The sequence below is a fragment of the Anolis carolinensis genome, chromosome 5 (genome assembly GCF_035594765.1).
Source record: "Anolis carolinensis isolate JA03-04 chromosome 5, rAnoCar3.1.pri, whole genome shotgun sequence".
NCBI classification, from domain to species: domain Eukaryota; kingdom Metazoa; phylum Chordata; class Lepidosauria; order Squamata; family Dactyloidae; genus Anolis; species Anolis carolinensis.
Genome location: NC_085845.1, coordinates 33,487,205 through 33,511,725, shown reverse-complemented (window position 1 = coordinate 33,511,725; position 24,521 = coordinate 33,487,205). Strand labels below are relative to the sequence as shown.

Below are 24,521 nucleotides of genomic sequence, written 5' to 3'. Positions count from 1 at the left end.
TGCCAGTACACTTAAAAAAAAAGGGTTTTTAAAAATTAAACCTGCACAGCACTTCCTGAGGCTGACTGATGTGGCACCCTTACAGGCCTTTTATGGTACGCAAATGTGCCACAGCACACTGGTTGGAACTTGCTGGTATAAATCTTCCACAGAAACCCCATGAAAGAGTCACTCTAAGTGAGTGTTGACTTGAAGGGGGACTGAAAGACAAGAACAAAGACACTGATCTTTGGAGGGATAGGATTACATCTGGTTTTAGAAGGGATTGCAGTTCCCCCAGAGGGATAAAAGTGTACAGTTTGTAGATGTTCCTGGACTTAGTTCTGACTGGGAAAGCTCAAGTGGCAGCAGCAGCCAAGAGTTCTTCTTACAAGCTTCAGCTAGAATGCCAGCAGTGGCCTTATCTGGAAAGGACTGATATTGTCACAGTTTCTCATTCTCTGAGGACATCCAGGCTGGATTATTGTAATGTGCTGTGTTGGACACTGTCTTTAAAGGTGATTCAAAAACTTCATCTGGTGCACAAGATTGCTGCCTAGATAGTGGTGGGAGACATCTACTTATGTGATACCAATACTACTCGAAGGTATTGGTTGCCAGTGCCTTTTTGAAAGTAATTTAAAATGTTGGCTTGGATCTTAAGAGCAAGACTGTGACAAGAGCAGGGGCCATTTTCATCCCCACTTGGGACTGTCGTGCATATCTTTGGATCACACATTAGCCCAAAAAGTGTATTTTTGGTGAATTATTAGTCACGAAATAGTATGGGTAGGTCTGGGGCCGGGCTGTGGCGCAGGGGCTGTTGAGCAGCTGCAATAAATCACTCTGACCATGAGATCATGAGTTCGAGGCCAGCCCGTGGTGGGGTGAGCACCCGTCAATTAAAAATAAAAAATAGCCCCTGCTCATTGCTGACCTAGCAACCCAAAAGATAGTTGCATCTATCAAGTAGGAAATAAGGTACCACTTATAAAGTGGGGAGGCAAGTTTAACTAATTTACGACCTGGAATGAGGAAGTGCCGTCAGAGTGGATGAAGAAGCAGCTGCTCCCCCCTGTGGCCAGAATCGAACACCCCCTCAAAAGAAGGTTAAATTGCCTCTGCGTCTGTCTGTCTCAGTCTCTAGAAGAAATGGTTGGGGTCACTGCTTTAGAAGTTTTACTTTATTCAGACATTGGTTCTTGAAGATTTATTCTATTTCGTACCAATTTGTCTTCACTCTGAAATAATCAATGGTGGCTTTTCTACTAGTTGGGCTGCAGAGTTGAAGCAAAGTGCCCCTTTAGTGATGACCTGATAGAATTTTTGAAATCAGCTTCACTTGGTCCTTTTTGCAAGTTTTCTAGAAATCTCTAAAGTACTATGAATGCTGTCTCAGTATCTTGTATCTCTATGTGTACCTGGGTCCCATCCTCTCAGTCCTTTCATTGAGAGACTCATCAGATGCATCTTGTGAGCAGGGACAAAGAGGGGGAAAGCAGAGGGCAGGGGCGGCTGGAGATAAATTCCAATGTTAAGCGGGGATGCTGAAAAGCGCCCCCCCCGCCGGCGCCGCCTCCCGCACCCTGGCCCCGCCTCCCACGCTATTCGTCCTGGCCCCGCCTCCCACGAGGCGTGGGAGGTGGGGCCAGGGCACGCTGGGCGGGAGGCGGGGCACCGCCCTGACCGTGCCCCGCCTCGCGCCCAGTGCGCCCTGGCCTTGTGGCCTGGCTGGCCTTGCCCAGCCAGCAGCTGGCCGGGCAAAGCCAGCCAGGCCAGGGCGCACTGGGCGGGAGGTGGGGCACCATCAGGGCGGTGCCCCGCCTCCCGCCTAGTGTGCCCTGGCCCCGCCTCCCATGCTGCGTGGGAGGCGGGGCCAGGGCATGCTGCGTGGGAGGCGGGGCCAGGGCACGCTGGGCGGGAGGCGGGGCACTGCCCTGATGGTGCCCCGCCTCCCGCCCAGCGTGCCCTCGCCTTGTGGCAGCTGGCCAGGCAAGCCTTGTGCCCTGGCTGGCCTTACCCAGCTGGCAGCCGGCCGGGCAAGGCCAGCCAGGCTAGGGCGCACTGGGCGGGAGGCAGGGCACCGTCAGGGTGGTGCCCCGCCTCCCGCCCAGAGTGACGGCGCCCCCCCGGGACCTGCGCCCGAGGCAGCGGCCTCACGTGGCCTCCATGGTGGGGCCGGCCCTGGCAGAGGGGAATTATCTTTCTCCATTCCCTCCAGTTGAGGGCCATTTTCTGCCATCCTGCATCCATTCCATGTCAAAATCTGTCTTTCTGTTTGGAATTGGATGTTCTCTACACAAGAAAAGTCGTGTTGAATTAGCTCAAAACACAAGAAAAGTCATACTGGATTATTTCAAAGTTTTATTTACTCCAACATTGTGTTCACATGATTTGCTTGTGGGGAAGCCCACCAATGTAGGCATATTAATTTCAGTTGGTCCAAATTAATCATTACTAATTCAAAGTGTATTAATTTCAGTATGCTTGCTCTTGGTATGTTAGGGCTGAATCCACCACATGTTTTCTTTTCATATTAAATGTGCCTTGGAGATTCCTTTAGAAAAAAAGCCATTATTAGAAAAGCAACAAGTTCAGAAGTTCACACTATACATTCAGGGCACTCTTGCCTTTCTCCTAACGTATAATATTTGTTTCCTAAATGTGAAGACAGTGACAGGGAGAACATACTTGGCACAATTATATACACAGGAAGTGTTAAACTAAAACACAGTGCACTTTAAGTAACACTCCCTCTTTATTTTCTCACAATAAAACAGTTGGATTTCAGACTTCCATAACAGAAGTTAAAGCAACCACTGCAGTTTCTGAAGAATAGTTAATTCTTCTGAATTGTATCATTCTGGGAATCCTGAACAAAAATTATAATGTACTAGGAGAATGTCTGCGGATTACATATGCTTAAGGATAGTCTCTTATTTCTGAGAATCTGTTGTTATCACCAATTTATTTTTTTGTAAAATATCTTGCACAACATTCTCTCAGGCATTAAAATATTGCCTAACAACCCTTCCCAACAAATTAGACATCTTCACGTCTATCTGACCATTACTTCATTGGGAAAAGATTACAGCAATGGGGAAGAGTAGAGAGGTTTAATTCTGGAAAGAGTAATTGGAGCTTGATTTGCTTGACCCTCCAAATAGTAAAGAATATTTTGGCAAAAATAAACAAATTAGTTCATTCAGTTTAATATGAATTCAGAATTAAATTGACTGAGCAAAATAATTCTGTTCATCCCAGACAGTTACACATGCAATTTACTGAACATTAGGGTGAATTATTTATAGCACATATTGACAGCATAGCATGATCCATGTCTACTCAGAAATAAGGCCCTGTGTTATATTGGCTTATTCTCAAGATGGCAGCCAGAGCTAATCAAAAGCAGCCCTTCTTGCCAGGAAAAGTGACTTGCAAGTGATGAAAAAGCAGAAAAATTGCAGTGACTTTGCCCACCTGTCTACTATACTAATTTCCTAGTAAAACAAGGTGCTGTTCTACAGAAATCAATAAATCATCAATCAGACTTTATTTATATCCCGTCCCATCTCCCAGGGCGGCTTGCAACATGAAATAATATACAAAGCAAACAGGCAATAAACATTCAGTCATAAAATAAATCATTGTAAAAGTCAAGAAATGATGCATAAATGCACATATTCTACACTTACTTACTTAGGCGATCCCTCGACGTTCGAGGACGATGGTCTTCCAACCTTGGTATCTTGGGCGTGTGTTCTTAGGTGACTGAAGAGACCGATTCTTGACCCGCATATTCTCCCGCAGTGAGGACATCGGTTTCCAGGTGGAAGGCGGTCCCGGTCGGGGTTAGCTTGACGCTCCTTCCTCTTGGCACGTTTCTCCCTTAAGCCCTCCGTTCGTGCCTCTTCAAACTCCGCAGCACTGCTGGTCACAGCTGACCTCCAATTAGAGCGCTCAAGGGCCAGGGCTTCCCAGTTCTCAGTGTCTATGCCACAGTTTTTAAGGTTGGCTTTGAGCCCATCTTTAAATCTCTTTTCCTGCCCTCCAACATTCCGTTTCCCATTCTTGAGTTCAGAGTAGAGGAGCTGCTTTGGGAGACGGTGATCGGGCATTCGGACAACGTGGCCAGTCCAACGGAGTTGATGGCGTAAGAGCATCGCTTCAATGCTGGTGGTCTTTGCTTCCTCAAGCACGCTGACATTTGTCCGCCTGTCTTCCCAAGAGATTTGCAGGATTTTCCTGAGACAACGCTGATGGAAACGCTCCAGGAGTTTGGTGTGACGTCTGTACACAGTCCACGTTTCGCAGGCATAGAGCAGGGTTGGGAGGACAATGGCTTTATAAACAAGCACCTTGGTCTCTCTACGGATGTCCCGGTCATCGAACACTCTCTGCTTCATACGGAAAAATGCTGCACTCGCAGAGCTCAGGCGGTGTTGTATTTCAGTGTCGATGTTGACTTTTGTGGAGAGGTGGCTACCAAGGTAGCGGAAATGGTCAACATTTTCTAATGTTGCACCGTTAAGCTGTATTCCTGGCTTTGCAGAGGGATTAGCTGGTGCCTGTTGGAAGAGCACTTTGGTTTTCTCGATGTTCAGTGAGAGGCCGAGCTTCTCGTATGCTTCTGCGAAGGTGTTTAGAGTGGCTTGTAGGTCTTCTTCTGAATGCGCACAGACTACGTTGTCATCAGCATATTGGAGTTCTATAACAGATGTTGTGGTGACCTTGGTTTTGGCTCTCAGTCTGCTGAGGTTAAATAGCTTGCCATCTGTCCGATAGATGATTTCCACTCCGGTGGGAAGCTTCCCATCAACAAGGTGAAGTATCATAGCGATGAAGATGGAAAATAAGGTGGGGGCAATAACACATCCCTGCTTGACACCTGATTCAACCTTAAATGGGTCACTTTGGGAGCCGTTGCTGTCCAAGACTGTTGCCATCATGTCATCATGGAGGAGCCGCAGGATGTTCACAAATTTGTCAGGGCACCCGATTTTTTGGAGGATGGTCCAGAGAGCGCTGCGATTCACTGTGTCGAATGCCTTTGCAAGGTCAATGAATGCCATGTACAGAGGTTGGTTTTGTTCCCTGCATTTTTCTTGGAGCTGTCGAGCAGTGAAGATCATGTCCACTGTTCCTCTGGAGGGGCGGAAGCCATTCTGGGATTCTGGGAGGGTGTCTTCTGAGACAGGGAGAAGGCGGTTTGCAAGGATTCTTGCGAGGATTTTCCCGGCGGAGGTTAGAAGGGAGATACCACGATAGTTCCCGCAGTCTGTTCTGTCCCCTTTCTTGAAAAGGGTGATGATGGTGGCATCCTTGAAGTCTGCTGGGATTTTCTCGGTCATCCACACCTTTTCAATGAGCTGGTGGAGTTGTTGCATCAGCTCAGGTCCACCCTCTTTGAAGATTTCAGCGGGAATCCCATCAGGTCCGCTAGCTTTGTTGTTTTTTTGTTGGCTGATGGCATTGCTGACTTCTTCCAAACTAGGCAGTGCTGCAAGCTCATCCCTGGTTTGTTGTTGCGGGATTTGTGAGAGGGTCTCTTCGGCCACATTGGAGCTGCGATTCAGCAGGTTCTGGTAGTGCTCTTTCCAACGTAGTGCAATTGATGTTTTGTCCTTCAGAATTTTGGTTCCATCTGATGAGCGTAGGGGCTGTATGCCATGGTTTCTTGGTCCATAAATGATCTTTGTGGCTTTGAAAAATCCCTGAGCGTCATGGGTATCTGCAAGGTGTTGGATTTCTTCAGCCTTCTTTGTCCACCAGATGTTCTTGAGTTCTCTGGTCCTTCTTTGGACCTCAGCTTTTGCACTGGCATAGATCTTTTTCTTGGCAGCACAGTTGGTGTCTCTCTGCCATGTTTGGAAGGCTTTCCTTTTGTTATCAATCAGCTGTTGGATCTCTTTGTCGTTATCATCAAACCAGTCTTGATGTTTCTTAGTTAGGTATCCAATGCTTTCTTCGCAGGCTGTGATGATGGAGGTCTTCAGTTTGTTCCAATGTTCCTCAACATTTTCGGGGTGTTCTGTGGGTAGATGATCTTTGAGTGTTGTTTGGAGAAGGGCTCGTTTGGAGGGCTCCTGAAGGGCTTGGGTGTTCATTTTTCGCCTTGTTTTTCTTCCTTGGAGTCTGCGTTTGGGGACGATCTTGATAGCCATCGTGGATCGGATTAGCCTGTGGTCTGTCCAGCAGTCATCAGTACCTGTCATGGCTCTTGTGAGAAGCACATCGCGGCGGTCTCTGGCACGTGTGATAACATAGTCCAGGAGGTGCCAATGCTTTGACCGAGGGTGCTTCCATGATGTCTTGAGCTTGTTTTTCTGGCGGAAGAGCGTGTTGGTGATGACAAGGTTGTGCTCTCCGCATTTGGTGAGAAGCAAGATGCCATTCGAGTTGCTGTTTCCGACCCCGTCTTTTCCTATGATCCCTGGCCACAGGTCAGAGTCCCTTCCGACTCTTGCGTTAAAGTCCCCCAGGAGGATGATTTTGTCCTCCTTAGGTATCTCCGATAGGATGGTATCCAGCTGACAGTAAAATTTTTCCTTGATGTCTTCGTCAGCATCTAGAGTTGGTGCATAGGCGCATATGATGGTTGCCTGTTGGTTTTTGGCAAGGTTAATTCGGAGGGTTGAAAGTCGTTCGTTGATGCCAGTGGGTGCTTCAGTCAGGTGCTTCACCAGGTCGTTTCTGATAGCAAAGCCAACTCCGTGTATTCTTCTTCGCTCTTCTTCAGGTAGTCCCTTCCAGAAGAAGGTGTAGCCTCCCTTTTCTTCCTTCAGCTGCCCCTCTCCTGCTCTCCGGGTCTCCTGAAGGGCTGCTATGTCGATCTTGAAGCGTCCCAGCTCTCTTGCAATGATAGCAGTCCTGCGTTCGGGGCGCTCGCTGTCAGTGTTATCTAACAATGTCCGTACGTTCCATGTTCCAAAGTTCATTTTTCTTTTTTGGCCGCAGAGTGGTGACCCCTCTGGACGCGGCAGTCCAGTCAGGGTAGGAGAGGCAGACTATGTTTAGGGCACCTTTTCTAGCCCCTTCCCCGTGTGGGGTGAGCAGAGCGGATCCTAAAAAGGGCTGCTCAGTCATGGATACAGCTGCCGGACTACTCAACTGCCTCGGTCCTTGAGGTAGAACGACTGAGTCCATATCCACCGCCCATGTGCCAGTCTGTGACTAGGGGCTTCCAGATTTCACAGTCCTGCCCCCGTCGCCACTCGCTGATCGCCATGGGACTTTTGTAGGTTTGTTTTTATTTTTGTTGGAAGACGCCTGTGCGTGATTTTTTTTAATGTGTGGAGGTCGGTGCACGGCCGGTCAACACACAGTCTTCACAAAGTGAGGTTCCAGCAGTGGTGTGGTTAACACAACGACAGTGGCTTCTCAGTCTGTTGCAGCCTTCTTCCGCCTTCACAGCCGTTGTAACATGTACCATGTTATCCTCCGCCTGCTCCGCCGTTGAGGTCTTTGGGTCTTCGGATTGTGCTTGGTCTGGAACCTCCCCTGCGGCCACTCCTGGGAGTGCATCACTCCAGTGCCCACAGGTTCATCGGAACACGCAAGCCCCCTCACCACGGCAAGGTGACAATCCATCGAGGGGGACATATTCTACAACCATCTGATTTGATAGGGATAATCCTAACTAATCGTTTGTAATGGCACTTTCATATGCTTTTAAAATGTCCCAACTTCTGTCTCCTTTGCTCACTTTTCCTCTTTCTTATCAGTTTACTTCCACTGATGCTTTTAAAATGATGACATTATTCCACCTTACTTTTCCCTGCTTTCTTACTGTCTTTGTACGCTGGCAAAACGGAGTCCCACGGAGGCCATCCCACGATGCAGAGCCACTTCCGGTGGCTGCCCATGGGAATCCGTCGTGCTAGCAAGTGAAGACAGTAAGAAGACTCCATTTTCAGGAGCTGGGTGTTCCCTGGCTCCTGACTGAGGAAAGCATCAGGAAATGGAGAAAAGCAGAGGAAAGGTGGTAAAACATTGTGGGATGGTTTGGCAGTGGGCATCCTCAATGATGGACCTTTCTGGGGTAAGATGGGTCCTTATTCTTCAAGACACTCCCCTCCTTCCCTCCCACCAGTGGGATAATGTCTGAGTTCAAAGTACAAAAGGAGTTTGCACTCAAATAGTGAAAGAGAAAAGATGGAGCATTGCTTCTCCCTTTTGACGGCAGCAGAAGCAAACTGTTACAGCCTCTTCTAGTTTATGTGTGTGCCCTCATTTATAACTTTTGCTATTTTGACAACATTCTGATGTTGCTTAGCCACGCATGCCCTGGTTTTCATCTCTGAAATGTTGGAGGGTATGAATCTCATGAGTTCAGTTATGTTCCTGTTAAGCTGCTTATCTCCATATCTGACAAGTTTCATTTTCATGTACCTCTTCCACTAGAAATATAAAGAACATCTACAAGGGAGAACAGTATTTTTAGCTGTCATGTCCCTAATATGGAATGATTTTTTTTTCCCAAAGAGGTTGCTTGGTGTCACCAACAAGTGGATCTCTTATCACATGAAGGAAAAGTTTCCATATAAGATCTCTGTACGTAAGGCCTTTGCTCAAACAGTCAATATGTTAAAGCTGGAGATAGGGAGAGATGCTTGATTGTGATTCTTCTCCACATCTTTCAGCCTTCACAGCTGGAAGATGATAGGAAAGGGGCTAAAGAAATGAATCATGATATTCCTGGATTTGGCAGAGTATTAAATATGTTTTTGGCATACAGGTCATCTGTTATGTAATTAAAGGCTAAGGCAAATTCTTGGGTTCTTATTCCAGAACAAAAGGAGAATGATTACTTACACCTAGGATGAAAGACTAGAAAGAAAAGCAGACTAAACTACTTCTTGAAGCTTTCAATGCCAGACATGCCAGAGTCTCCAGAAATCCTCAGAAAGCCAGTATGCTCTGAAGATCTGCTGAATCATTAGATCTCTTGGGAAATTTCAGTACAAGAATATACTGGAACAAAGTTTGGCAGGCTTCCCTCTCTATCATAGGCCAACAGTGTGCTGGGAAAGATTCTAACCAGATGGATTCCCAAGACTTTTTTTTGGATAAGGGCTGTTTCAAATGAACCCACTTCCTAGGTTTTCTATATTTAAAAATTAAAAGCATTTCATATCAGTGGTTTTAGCATAAAAGGCAGTTGTTTCACCCAACCATGAATACATTAGTGCACAAGGGCAGGAAATAAGAATTCAACACACTGAGAAAAAACACATAATCTCTTGAGCAAGGTTTATGTTTCTTGTTCAACTTTTCTGCCCTGTCTCTTCACTTTTTTAAACTTTATAAACAACAACGTTAAGAAATTTTAAAGGCTGATGCATTTTTATGGCATAACTTTTCAAGGACTACAATTACATTATCCAAAAGTGTATTCCTCGGTTTTGAATGGGACAAAACATTGAGTTGCCTCTCTTCATTTCAATGTGGTTTGAAAAGCAGGAATACCACAGAAACAAAACAGGGTTTAATGTGAATGATATTTCATGCATTTCTGCTTCAATGTGCCTCTTCAAAGAAATATTTGGGGGATATACATCTGTACCCAGTTCTCAGTCTTACTTCTATAGGTACATGGATTGATCCTTAATGATGCCTATAAGGGAATTTATCCAAAGATGCATATATATTCTCCTGTTATCCCTTACATATGAACCAGTTGTCACCAAGCCCTTCAACTCTAGCATTTTTAAAGTTTCCCACACACACTCCAAATCTTCAAAATTCAAATTTAAAATTATATGAACTATGCAAATTCATTTTATATTCACTCACAAAATTCACCAGGTGGCAGGAATATTACACTAGATGGCAGCATCCCTTACAAAAACAACGGTTGTATTTGAAACATAGAAAGGGATAGATATAGATAAAGTTTCAGAATAAGATTTGTTTGATATTTATATACGTATATATCTATTTAAAATTTATTGACTTCATCAGCTATATTTCAAGAAAAATCTGGTGTAGTGTTTTTTTAGCACAATGAAAGATTTGAAAATCTCTTTTAGTCTATTTTTAAATGTATACTCCCAAGAGATACTTTTCATCTGTTTAGAAACAAACTAAAGACTTAGAATGAAATGTAACATTTTACTTGCTGTTCCCCTAACTGGTGGAATATATCATGTTTCTGAAAATGAGTATGTTTCACAGGACTTCAAAACAATTAAAGTTTTCTGATATTCTCTTTTTCTCTCTTATTAAAAGCAAGCTAAATACTAAATTCTGATATACAGTATTCATATATACTGAGAAGCATATGTCTCACTTTTAAATAGGACTTTTTATGTGTGTGCATAGCATACAGATACAGTGTGATTCCATAGTCTTCTGGGGTAAGACCCATTGAATTCAGGCTACACATCCAAGAAAGTTTGGACAGATTTGCATCCACATGTTAAAATAAAAATGGGCTATTTGTCTCCTAGCTTCAAGTTAGCATCTTATATGCAAACCTGAAGCTAAAATATGAAATAATCCTTATTCCTATCTTCTTGAGCATTATGAATCTAGAACTATTGTGTGCGGTGATAGTCACAATTTACTTCCCAAGTACAGATAATGCAATGCTCTAATTTATGGAAATATTATATTTGCTTTTCATTAAGACTTTTAACATACTGAATCATTACACATTTTCCTTGGAAATTTCAAAGCAAAATCCTCACAGGATCCCTGACATGCATTACAAATATTCAGTTTATAATAAAACAAACATTAATATCAGCATTCATAAGCAGCATCTCATAAAGAGAATTCTTAAAATTGGGGTTTTGAAGAAGGTTAAGCAATAGCTTTATGATCATGCTGTCCAGGATTCCTCAAAATGGGAGGCATACCATTCTCTCGCTGCTGTACATTTCTCCCTTGGCCAAGAACAGAGGGAAAATGTCACAAATCTCTCATCAAAGGAGGGTTTGCTAGCTTAAGAACCGGTCCTCACTGCTCAGTTCTTTCAACACCATTCAGCAAGTTCAACAGGAGCTAAAATAATCAGCATCTCAGAGGATATTCATATTTATGTGCAGGGAGTGGGAATCTACCTTTTGTACTTTCCAAGTCACCAAGGTAAGAAAGTATAGGATATGCTAATTGTCTCAAAATGAAACTCTACACATGCTAGAAAAAGGGAAAGAACTTTAAAGGAACCATTGCCAAATTTAAAACAAGGACTGCAATAAAGCTTTCATCAAGATGTTGCATTTGAACATGCTATTCTTCCTGTCCAGGGGCAACAAGAGGAGAGAAATCCTTGAGACAACTTTTCTAATCACCGATAAAGACAGCATGATTCTCTTATAGTCCTACCTTGGCAATCTGCAAAGGCTGTTTTTCATCCTTTCCTCCTTGAAGTCTAAAGCCCCAAGGAGCACCTCCAGTCATGGTAATGCAGATATAATCCCCGGTACCCATTTTCTTCCAGATGCAATCAAGCAGTATTCATTGGCAAAGTAAACTTTCTGTTAGGTCTGAGTATCTCTCTCTTAAAAGATGGGGAGTTTTGCTGAGCTCTGAGTTTTCCTCCTGATGGTGAGGAATAGCAGGCTCAACTGTTGCGGCTGACACTGCCTGCACACTGCTCTCTCCAACCCAGGCATCAACAGAGAAGCATAAGAGCTCTTCTCGATCAGGGGAACAGCCCACTCTTTCGTCAGTTTGGCTCTGCTCAGCCCACCTTCACAGCAAAGCAAAATAAGCTCGAAGGAACACAAATGGAAAGGACTGGGTGGAAAAAGTCTCTGTTTAAACCCAAGACAGCTAAAGCAAAACAGCACAGCAAAGGGCTTGTAAATCTCCCAGCTGTGACTGAAGACAGAGAGTTTACTTTTGTAAATGGGACCAGACTTGCTGCTAAGCTCTAATTGCAGCCCAGTTTTGTATTCTCATAATCCAAACAACGTGTAGGAGGAAAAGAGGGTGGGTTTCACACCCCTTCCAAAGGATAATGTATGAAAGTATCCTGCTCAGAAGGGATTAATAGTGGTGCTATTCACACACGTAGGATGGTTGCAATTATCAAGTGACAGCCTGCCCTTTGAAGCTTTTTTATCCCATGCGCCTGGCTTTCTCCATTATAGACTTTGCAAGGACATGGAAGCAGGAAACGTCTAGGATTGTCATAGATGATGTAAAGGTTATAAAATGTATTTCATTATTTGAGCAATGCACATGGAGCCAGATAGTCACTGGATACGATGGCACAAAAAGCAAAGTCATATGAATATGGTTATTGTATATCTTCAATTGCTTTCTGATGCTCATAAGATGAACTTGTCACAATGTTTTCTTGGCACTATTTGTTCAGATACGACTTTTCATTGGCTTCCTCTGAGGTTGAGAGACTGTGACTTGTCCAAGGTCATCCAGTAGGTTTCCATGAAACCAACTGACCCAGCAAACTCCCTGGAATTCATCATCCTTCAAGAAACTTTGAAACTGGGGGTCCACTGACACTGTACCATTAATGCTGTTTGGCAGCACTTTAAGTGCCATGATTCAATGCTATGGAATCATGGGAGCTGTAGTTTGAAAAAACACAGCATTCTTTGGCTGAGAAGGCTAAAAACCTTGTAAAACCAATTGGCAGGGAAGCATATTATTCAGAAAACAAGATCACAGAGACAGTTGGTTATGCCAGTATCAACTAAGGGCCTTCCACACTGCCCCTTTATCCCAGGATCTGATCCAAGCTTATCTGTTTATCCCAGGTTATCTGCAGAAGGAACTAATATATTCCAGTTTAAATCAGATAATCTGGGATCAGCTCCTGAGATAAAGGACAGTATTGGAGGGCCTTAGTTGATGCTGAAGTGAGAGTCAATAACACAGATTGAAGGGTTTATGATAGGAGGGACTAAAAAAAATCCCTATAAATCACTCGTTGTGACTAACTGAATTATAAGTGGCATAGGGCAACATAGTATCACATACATCATTTCTAGTTCACACAACATGACAGGAAACATGAGGCTGAAACACTTAGATTTCTATGCAAGTGGCTAACACTCAAGTCTCAGGAATTTCATAGAGGTGAGCCAAATTTGCCATTTCAGTGGGTCAGTCAGTGGTACTGGGGACAGGCATTTGAAACAAGAGGATTTAACAGCTGGGTACTTCACATTGGCTGTGTCTTGGCTGGTAATCAAAGTAAACCTTTTGGCAAAGCTAGCTGTTCACCATGGGGAAGTTTGTCAGGTGTGTGCATCTGCATCAATATCTATATACCTGAAAGAATTAATACCCTCTAACTACTCCAGAGGATGAGTTAAATCAATGTTTTCCTTGTACAATATAGTATTGCTGTGGGCTTTTTCTGTACTCAGCTAAAAGAAGAGTCATGACAAGGGTCCATAGAGAACTTTCTGTAGTATTATATTATTTTTTCCTCTGCAATTTGATAATTTTCACTTATCAGAAAGTTTTTCACAAGAAATATCCTGCTATTTTAATCAGTAGATCCCACTTGCAACCTATTATTGTTTCATATTTGGCACAGTCTGCGCTACTGGTACAGTGCCATTCTTTGTTTTGCTCTTCCGTCAATTCCAGTTACCTATCAAAAGAGGGAAATGAATATTAATTATTTGCAGTATTTTTACATTTTTCTTTTATGACTTTTTTCTTGTGAAAAGTATAATTTCACTTGAAAAGAAAGGAAGGAATTGTGTGATCAGGTGCAAAATTCATTACATGTGCCAAACTAGATATGACTGGTTCCATTTGTTTTGGCTAGGAACTAATCTTGGACTTCTCCAAATGGGTGCAATGTTGGCAGAGGTTGGGGCATTTGTAGCAGTAGCTTTTTATTTTAATATCCAAATGATATTGCCTTTTGATATCCAAACAACTTTCCTGTTGTTCCAGAATCCCAGATCTGCAAACAAACCCCAGATTATTTGCTGGCAAACGTTTTATTCCTCCAGTGGTTTTTTAAAAAAAGATTGTCTGAATGCTCCATAAAATGGCGCTTTCATACTTAATAAAAAAAATGTGTGCTTCTACAGACTAGTGGAGGTATTGTGAAAAAAGCAAATTTTAGATATTAGAAAGGGACATCTGTAAATTGTGACTGGAGCCAGTGTAGTATAGTGGTTTAACTGCAGATAAGGGTTTTAGTCTAGTCCCATCCATTGTGTGACAATCCATATCTATACAAAATAATTTTAAATACTAAGGATTTAAAGGACTCAAAGTGCTCTTTCCAGTGAGAGTAGCAGAAATAAAGTCAGGAAATTTTCTTAAGTGTTGACTTGCTATTTAGCAAATGGTTCAATGGCTCTATTTTAGTTGGGACAAACAATTGGATTTAATTTTATATAATTTTCAAACACTGTTTCCTTTATTCTAGTCACAGAACAAATGTAACTGTCATTACTTCAACATACTGAGCTCTTTCCTCTTGTATTCTTGCTGAACAATTGCAGGACAATAATATTTCTTTTTCCACAGTGTTTTTGTTCTTTTGTAAATGGTTGGCATGCATCGCATTACTCTCAGGTCCCATCTACACTGCCATTACAATGCAGTTTGAACTGGATTATATGAGTGTAAATATAGTGTAGATGAGTGTAGAAGGAAGAGAGGCCGACTAAGGGCCAGATGGATGGATGGTATCCTTGAAGTGTCTAGCTTGACCTTGAAGGAACTGGGGGCGGTGACGGCCAACAGGAAGCTCTGGCGTGGGCTGGTCCATGAGGTCATGAAGAGTTGGAAACAACTAAATGATAAACAACATCAAGATTCATATAATCCAGAAAGGAGGAAACCATGAAAATGAACAAAATCTGGCTACCAGTATTAAAAAAACCCTCCAAAATCAGAACAGTAAATAAGGAGCAGCACTCTGAAAACAGATGAATTCCAGACAAGAATCAATCAGGGGCAGTTAACGACTCTGAACAAAGGATTCCCCCAGGCCAGGATGCGAGCCTGGGAAGGCAATTTAATACTAACAAAGGTGATTAATTACAACATTCACACTGGTCTCCAACAGACAAGAGTTCTCCCCACCCAAGAACTTTTACAGATATATAAACCTTCCTTGCTTAGTTTCTCCATACTTCACAACCTCTGAGGATGCCTGCCATAGATGTGGACAAAACGTTAAGAGAGAATACTTCTGGAACATGGCCATGCAGCCCGGAAAACATACAACAACCCTGTGATCCCGGTCATGAAAGCCTTTGACAACACAATCCATTTCAATGCTGTTCAGTCTGCATCATATGGGTCTACACACTAACCATATAATGCAGTTCACACTGTGTTATATGGCAGTATAGATGAGGTCTTAGCAACTGTTAGAACCACTGAAACAAATGGCACTTAAATTGTTATAAGTGTACTTTCAAGTCCTTTCCAGTTTATGGTGACACTGAGACAAACATATCACAGGGCTTCCTTGACAAGATGTTCAGAAAAGGTTGTGTATATTATGCTCACATTTGGGGGAGAAACCTTATATGGTACATATTACTACTAATAGTGAAATCTCATATGTAGCTACACTGAAGTAAGTCTTATTAAATTCAATGGGATTAGTTTCTAAGTAAGTGTTTGGGTTGTCAATGTGGCTCTTCCCAGGAGACCTTAGCGAGCTTGATCCTAATTTATTTTGCTCCCAACTGCCTCTCAACAATTTGGGATGCTATTTCATCATGATTTTTGCCTTCTCTTTGTCATTTTAGAACCAAGGGAAGCTTTTTTCAATAGGAAAATCTACTTCTGGACCACTTCTTATAGTAAAACGACTTCCTATTGCAAAATACCCTCCCTGTCCTTGTCCACACCTCTGGCATATCAAATTACAGCCTCAATAAATAATAAGACTTGTAAAATATTCTCTACATCTTTGTGAACTGTCCATTTTCTCCTTCTCCTAATCATCATCTCATTCAGATTCAAGGCATCTAACTTTTGAAGAGGCTCATGGTGTCATGCCCCATGGAGACCCTCACTGTTTACTCCTGGTTGAGCCCCTTTTGGTTAGAGGGATTGATATTTTATGTGCCTTATCTGGGGGCTCAGTCTGGATAGCCTCTTTGCATTTGGGGTCTCTATCACCCTGCCCCTTTGAGAATCCCCTCAGGGGTGGAGCCTCGGCTGGGACACTTCTAGTTCTTGGAGGGGTCAACCTTTTTGTGACTGGAAGGTGAAGAGAGAGGAAGGCTGAAAAGTTTACAAAATAGCACATCCAGTTGGAGCTGTATTCAAGTCCAGTTGCAGCTGTATTCAAGTCTAGTCGGAACTGTATTCAAGTCCAGTTGGAGCTGTGTTTGGGTCCAGTCAGAGCAGTATTTACGTCAAGTCGGAGCCGTATTCAAGTTCAGTCTGATCTATATTCAAGTCCAGTGTTGTGGTTCAGTCTGATAACAAAGGGGGATTTGAGTTTCAGCAGGTTGACCAAGGAAATGTTGAAGCTCTGAATTGTCAGAAATGCAGGCTGACCAAGGAAATGTTGAAGGCTCTGAATTGTTAGAAAGGCCGCAAACTAGCAGGGAAGCTGAAGTTAGTGATAAGGGTGACCTTTCACAGGATTTTGAACATCAACAAAGTCCAGGTGGCTCTGGCAGCGAGGCAGAGGAATCTTCCTTAGATAGAGACACAAGATTAAGGTTAAGAGTTGGTCCCAGGCGTTCTGTGAGAATCGCTAATAAACGTGTGGGACCCAAAGCTCAGAGGAATGCTTTCCTAGCTTGTAAGCATGGTTAAAAAGCATGAAACAGGGGAAGATTTCAGACAGAGCAACATTGATTCTGGAAGCTTAACTCTTGCCTTGTCTCTGCTCATGGAAATAGATCCTCACTTTGGTTCCTGCCTAGATTCTGTGTTTGGATTGTATTTTGAAGCTCATGCTACCTTGTTTCTCCAGGACTGATATGCTATTTTAGAGACTTTGAACTATTTTCTTCAAAGACTTTGAACTGTATTCTGCAGATGGCCTTTGCAATTGGATTACTGCTTTCTTTACTGCTTTTTATTAAGATTGTGCTATCTTTTATCAATAAACTGGAAAAACCAAGTTTGCTGTGGTAGAGTGTGTGTTAAGAGCAAAGTGAACCAGTGCTGAGGTGCGACATCCAGTCAGAGTTAAATACTGAGACCATCTTAGAGACAGCTGAACACCATACAAGAAAGAGACAATAAGAAAAAATAAAGTTTCAAGAACCTCAGTTTGGCCAGAGTATAACCTCCTGAAGTCAGAAATTTGAAAATGTTGAATTACCTCTACTGTCTGTATGTGTGTTGTATGTCTAATAATAGCATTGAATGTTTGCCATGTATATGTACATTGTGATCCGCCCTGAGTCCCCTTCGGGGTGAGAAGGGCAGAATATAAATATTGCAAATAAAGAAATAAATAAACATTTCTCAAAGACTTTACCTCTCCTCATAAAGACTTTATAGTGAGACTCAGGACTAGAGGAAGTCTAAAATTCTTGCCAGTTAATAAACTCCTGTTTGATTAAACTATATAGTCTCCAATCTGTTCCCTGCGCAGCCAGTTCACGTTCCAAGTAGTTCAGATAGCATGAGGGCAGAACACATGGAATGTATATAGAACTGCTGCCATGCTATCTTGTTGAAGCATTTGTGCTTTTAACAGATGCAATGATAACATGTTAGCAATATTCAAAGATATAGCCATATTAGTCTGGATCAGTATGCAAAAGGATATTGTAGCATCTCTGAGACTTTATATCCAATAGATGACAGTGCTGTTCCTTAGCCTCTATTGATACAACCAATTTTAAAGCTCCTTTTCAAACATTGTATTCATTTTTTTGTTTAGCCAGCTGGAATCCATCATGAAAAGCCTAATCAACACTTGTCGACACAAACACTTCAAAAAGATGGCTTGCAGTGATACAGTAAACTGGGATCTTTGTGAAAGACACAACGGTATCATGGAATGCATACTTCCCATCTGTGCAGAAGGAAATATCTTACATGGGTTTACAGAAAGATTGTGATAGTTAATCCTTGGAATGAGACAGACATAAAAATGTAAATACATTAGAGTTTTTAAAATCAAAGAAACCAATAAAAGCACTCTACAGCCATAAAAAGCAGGAATAAAAACTGAGGATAGAATTATAGATGACGGTTGAAAAGCCTTGGTTAAATTTCTGTGGGAGGAATTATAATTATTATTATCCCATCTTTCCCCAAAAAACTAGACTCAGGGGAGGTTGACAAATTGAAATGATTATAGTATAGTCAAAACATAAAAAAAATCACATTTAAATAGAATTAGCAATATGTAAAAAAAATTTTTACATGTTTCTAAATTCTATTGAAAGGATTAAAAGCCATTTTAAAAGCACTTTCATTGAAAATCTTCAGTTCAAAAAGTCTGTGAGAATAAAACAGTATTCACTGCTAATGCAAGGACAAAAAAGTGGGGAATATTCGAGCTTTCCTAAAGAGGATGTTCAAGAGACCAGGAGCAGCCACTGGGAACCCATCTACACTACTATTTAATCCAGATGCTGAATCCAGATTATCTGTCTTGAACTGGATTATATGGCTGTGTAGACTCATATAATTCAATGCAATAATTCAATCTGGATTCAGAAACTGGATTGTATGGCAGTGTAGATCCATCTTAAGAAAGCCCTGTGCCATTTCTCTATCATCCCTATATATGAGAGTGGTAGGACATCCACATGACTTATCAGACTAGACCAGTAGGAAGCATTTGGGTAAAGATAAATGGAGAAAAATAATAATAAAATTAGAACTATGGCAGCAGTTTACTATAGGTCAGCAAACCAACACAAGGTGGTCAGTAATGGTTTTCAGAGATAAATCTCAAAAATCTCCAAGAAGCAAGAACTAGCGGTTATCAGGGACTTCAATGATCCTGATACTGGTGTGATGCTAGTTTTCCTAAGCCTTGGCCCTCCAACAAATTCCTAATGTAAGTTACAGAAATTTTCTTTTTCAAAGGGTAGAGGAAGGACCAAGGGGATTGGCAGTCCTGGTCTTGATCCTAACCAACATGATGATGGAAGTGTTAAAAGCACAACCATAAACAATTCCATGGAAGAAGAAAAAGGGGGAATCATCCAACTCTATGACTCTAGGACTGGAGCCCCAAGGTATGGGATGGTGCCCACCTCCTCCCCTCCAGCCCCCTATTTAGGCCCCCAAACTTACAGGAAAGGTCTGTTGGCAGCAAAGGCCTCTCCCTACAGTCCTCTTAGCCCAAGAAAATGGCACATCAGGAGGTGGGGGCGAGGAGGGATTTTCCTCCTCTCCCCTCATGACATGTCATTTTCTTACACCAGGTGGACTGTAGGAGGAGGGGCCTAAATGGAGCTAAATGGGTGGCTTCGGAGTGGCTTCATGCCATCCCGATTTGACTTGGGATGCCATATAGGCCACCCCCTGGAAAGCCTAGGGTTTGGTTTGAGGGTTGGGACTAGAACCTGCACCAAGCAGGTTACTTTAATTTGTTTCAATACGGGTTGTAGCCATATCTGGAAGGGCCCTTAGATTTCATACATATCACTTGTTGAATCCCTATGACTTTAACTATGATTTACAACAGATATTTTTTTTTCTAAACTTTCTTCTTTTATTTATTTTTATTCAACCCCCCCCCCCCCCCAGTTGAACTACTGCTTCCCTGGATCATTCCAGTGACCCACAAGGGGCAGCACAAAAGGGCTTTATATGTATAATCACTGCATAGAAACAGGCCAGGGGCTAATGGAGCTGATGGAACAGGATAATTATATCATCTCTATAACTAGTCTCATTTAACACTGCAACAGTCCCATTTAACATTGCAGTGGTTGTCAAGCAGTTGTACTTTCCAAGGAGTTTCATTACTTCAGTCTTCTTGCACACTTTTGACTTAGAGCGGAAAAACTAACTGATGGTTCAGAAAGAGATTAACTGCAGGCTATAGAAATATGATAGCCAATGTGGGCCCTTACACATAGTCCTATAACCCAGAATATCAAGGCAGATAATCCACAATATCTGCTTTGAACTGGATTATCTGAGTCCACACTGCCATATAATCCAGTTCAATGTTGATTTTATACGGCTGTGTGAAAGAGGCCTGTGACTATACACTTGTATATTTATAATCAGTGTGACTATACAAGTATATAGGCTCTTGGACTTGATATTCAGAAACACAAAATGCTATCATAGCATTTTGATACGCTATCACAAAATGCTATCATAGCATTTGAACATGGTCCCCACACCCCAATGATTTATAGTCCACCAAGGACACCTATGCCAAATTGGATGAAACCATTTCCTTTCCCTCTCTTTCCATGAGGACTCCATGACTTCCATGGCAGACTAGCAGCAGCACCCCCCCCCCCCAGAAACATAACCCATTTTATATACTTTTATTATTTTTATGAATAGCTCATTGATATGCGCTGATTTGTAACAGCACATATAAGAACCATGTCTTGAGAGAGATCTGCTGCTGCAGAAATGGTTTTTATATGTGCTGGTACAAATCAGCGTATATCTACTGCCAGCCTTCATGCTCAGCCAGTCACGGGCAAGGATGGGTGAATTAAACAATATGGGATTGTACTGTATAAAAATGGTTGCACACAACAATATGGTCATGCTTGTACATTTATAGCATCCATGCTGTACATTGCATCCTTTCTGCAGATCATAATAAAGTGCTCTGTCACTTGTCTTCATGCTGGTGAGTCATACTTTGGGAATATTGGCGGTTAGCTGGGTTTACCAGGCACGGATCCTCATTATCTGCTGTCTGTAGCATTTAAATTTAGACTTCAAATGGTTGCCAGGTAAATAAGGGATGGGAGTCTTGTCTGTTTAATAGTTGTTTAGAAAAAGGAATTTCAGCATATGTTGTTAAACATGACAAGTAACATTTGCTGAAATCTTCTGTTGTAAATAATAATTAAATTGACAGGAACCTTGTTACTTAGTTTATTTGGCAACCCTCCTTTTTTAACACTTATGAAATGAAATATAGAATGTTGAACTATGGGATGTTGTAAAGCATGTTTTAAATAAAATGTGGTGTTGTTGCTGCTGTTGTTGTTCTTGTTATTGTTGTTGTTAGTGTTTGTGAGAGACCAGTCTCAGCTTCTGGATATACGGAGGAAAAAACATTAAACTATAGAGAAACCAATAAAAGGGAAACAGGAAATTCTCTTTTAAAACTGGTTTATGTATGTATGTATATTTCTATTTTAGAGATATATGTAATTAGAGAAGTATTTGTAGGAGAAACTGTGTACTCTAGATATGTAATTGATGTTGAAGTATTTTTTGTGTATGTATACAGTGTTCCCTCACTACTTTGCAGTTCACTTTTCGCGGATTCGCTGTTTCAGTTTTTCAATAAACTTTAAAAGACTATTATAAATCATCAACATTTCAATTTACAGCCTAAGAAAAGGAGGAAGGAGAAGCCAAAGGGAGAGAAAAGGAGCCCAAGCAGCAACGGGAGGAGAAGGAGGCGATTTATCAACACACAATTGGTTGATAAAGACTTAAAATAACTATAACTACTAAAATAATGTATAAATATTAAAATAAATATAGTCTCCCTATTTCTTGGATTTTCACTTATTGTGGGTGGTCCTGGAACCTAACCCCCACGATAAGTGAGGGAACACTTTATATGTATAAGTATACATATCATTTGTATTGTTATGTTAAAAAGTTGAAATAACATGTGTAAAAAAACCCATGCTTTCTCTCTCTGAGGCTTTTGAGATTGAAAACAAATCCAGCATGAAAGAAAGTGTCTCAAGAGAGTGGTGTCAGGGGAGAAACGGCAGGTGGATGAAGGGCCTCCCACTTCTTTCTCTTTTAATGCTTGCTTCCTCATCATTTCTTTCATTTTGTAAGTATTTGGTGTAGCCTTCTGTTTGAAAGCATGATTCCGATATGGTTATGTGTAGTCTTGAAAAGAGGTCCAAAATAAAATGATAACATGACAATGTCTAGCTGTACAGTACCAGGTAACTTGTCACACACACACACAAACACATGTGTGTGTGTGTGTGTGTGTGTGTGTGTGTCCTTTTTTAAAGAGAAATTCCAAATCCATATATGGTAGTGAAGGATAGAAAACTTGACTTTTACATGGCTGATTTTCTCAAATTTAGCTCAGAGGGATAATTTAAGAAAGCAATGCAGTCATATATACTCCTATACTTTAAATGGCAAATTATTGCTTTTCAGGAATATCTCGATATTATAGAGTGTATAATGCAATAATAAAAGTGCCCTTAAAAACACTAATTATATCAAAGAGAAGGCCTTTGAAACATGGTGTACAGTACATCCTGTCTTTTCCCCTCTAACCTCTTCTGCAACTCCAATTTAATTCAGCTTCATATGCTGAACACCTGTGACACACACCTTTAATCCTTATGGCAATTGCTTAAATAGTTTGCATTCCTGTTCTGCATTGCCATTGGGGAATAACTGTGGGATAATATTTTAGCAGATGTGGTATTATCCACTGTGAGTTATCTTCTATGATATCTCCATAAAACCAACACACTAGCCATTTTGCTTAGTGTTTTTAAAAAAGAAAAGAGGTAAAAATGAAAATGTGGAACATTCAACAAATAGCAATTATATGGATAATTAAAAGTCTCTGTAAGTGTGATATTTTTGATCAATGACAAGAGTCAGAAACTGGCTGCACATCAGAAATGGGAAATGTGTTGCCCTCCCGCTAGGAGGACATACGTACAATACTCTAGATTTCATTGGACTTTAGTTCTCACCAGCTCTAACCAGCTTTGTCAATGGAAAAGGATGGTGAGAGAAGCAGTCCAGCAACATCTGGAGGGCCATATATTCCCTATCCCTGCTGTATGTTTTCAATGAAGAAAATGTCAGATTGTGGGATTTTGATTTCAGGTGGGCAGAGATAAATTAGTGGAATAACAATATTTTCATCGTGTTTCTTTGAGGTGGGAAGTCAATTTTCTTATTTTATGGTTTTGTTTTTAGGAAGGAAATGGGGGAGTTATTTTTCTGAATGTAGATGAACTGAGGTGAATTGGATTATATGGCAGTGTAGACTCATATAATTCAGTTCAAATCAGTTAATCTGTATTCTGAAACTGGATTATATGGCAGTGTAGATTCAGTCTCAGGATGAATTTCCACTGTACAATTAATGCAGTTTTGAAGAGTGATTTCAGCTAACCATGAAAAGAGATTCGAGCCCAGCACACTTTGCTACTGCCAATGAGCCAGATTCAAGACACAAACCAGGTTCAAAGGCAACAAGAACAAGAGGTTTATTACTTTCAGGCCCGAAAGGATGTCAGATACAGAGTTTGCATTCTTGAATGACCTAACATAACAAGCAGAACGATTTTATTCACTTTGAAAGCCATTCAAAATATGTGCACCCTCTCCCAATTGGCTGAAAAACTGGAAAGCTAGAATCTGGGCATTTGTTGGCTAGAGATTCCTCCTGATGTCAAAGGTGGTTGAGGTTTCCTCGGTGGTGGGGAAAAAAAATAAACAGCTGTCATTTGTGGATTTAAAGTTTGAGTCATTTGAAAGGTCTGTCCTGAGAAAGATGAGGACTGGTGGAATGTGATGGGGCAATATGCAAAGCCGTCCTTTCCAGGTAATCCTCAGAGCTTGAGATGCTTGTCTGCTCTTAAGGTGAAAAGCACGTCTGTGTTTTAGATGGATTAGGAATCAGCTGGTTTCCCCTGTAATAGGCAATAAGAGCATCTAAAGCAGTGGTTCTTAACCTGGGGCTCCCAGATGTTTTTGGTTTATAACTCCCAGAAATACCAGCCAGTTTACCAGCTGTTAGGATTTCTGGGAGTTGAAGACTGAAAACACCTCTCCGGGTTGAGAACCACTGATCTAAAGCTTTGGAGGGCTTCTGTTCAACCATTTCAAAGCTCCCTGCTTGGGCGGTGATGGCACGATCGTCAGCATAGATGAAACCCTCTGTCCCTTCTGGCACTGGTTGATCATTTGTGTAAATGTTAAACACTGATAGAGCAAGCATGCTTCCCTGAGGCAGGCCATTTTTCTGTTTTCGCCATCTGCTTCCCTGGCCCTGGAATTCAACAAAAAAGCTCCTGCTTTGTAGCAGAAAAGGTTGAAAACCATGGAAAACTGCATCTCTTGTGATTCCAAAGCGTTGAGCCATGGCAGTTGCAATTTGTGTGGAACTTCACGAATTCTATCGTGTAGATCAGGCATGGGCAAACTTCGGCCCTTCAAGTGATTTGGACTTCAACTCCCACAATTCCTAACAGCCTAACAGTTCAAACACCTGGAGGGCCAAAGTTTGCCCATGCCTGGTGTAGATGCACGCAGAGCTGGCAAGGCAGAGAGAGCCCTGCTCCCCAATACAGCGATGTCAAGCTGCATTGATTCTGAAGTGCCAATGCACCCTAAGACACAGAGAAGATGTGTTGTCGAAGGCTATAATGGCCGGAATCACAGAGTTGTTGTATTTTTTCCGGGCTGTATGGCCATGTTCCAGAAGTATTCTCTCCTGA

The 24,521-nt window shown here is 41.9% G+C and overlaps 1 protein-coding gene across 1 annotated transcript in view; it reads right to left on the bottom strand.

Moving 5' to 3' along the window:
• The window catches only part of synpo2 (synaptopodin 2), a 142,673-nt gene extending 131,062 nt beyond the window's left edge, over positions 1-11,611 (bottom strand). The window contains exon 1 of the mRNA XM_003221811.4: positions 11,311-11,611. Coding sequence (XP_003221859.3) covers positions 11,311-11,415 — 105 coding nt within the window. The 5' untranslated portion in view covers positions 11,416-11,611. The remainder of the gene's footprint in view (positions 1-11,310) is intronic.
• Between the last annotated feature and the right edge of the window lie 12,910 nt (positions 11,612-24,521).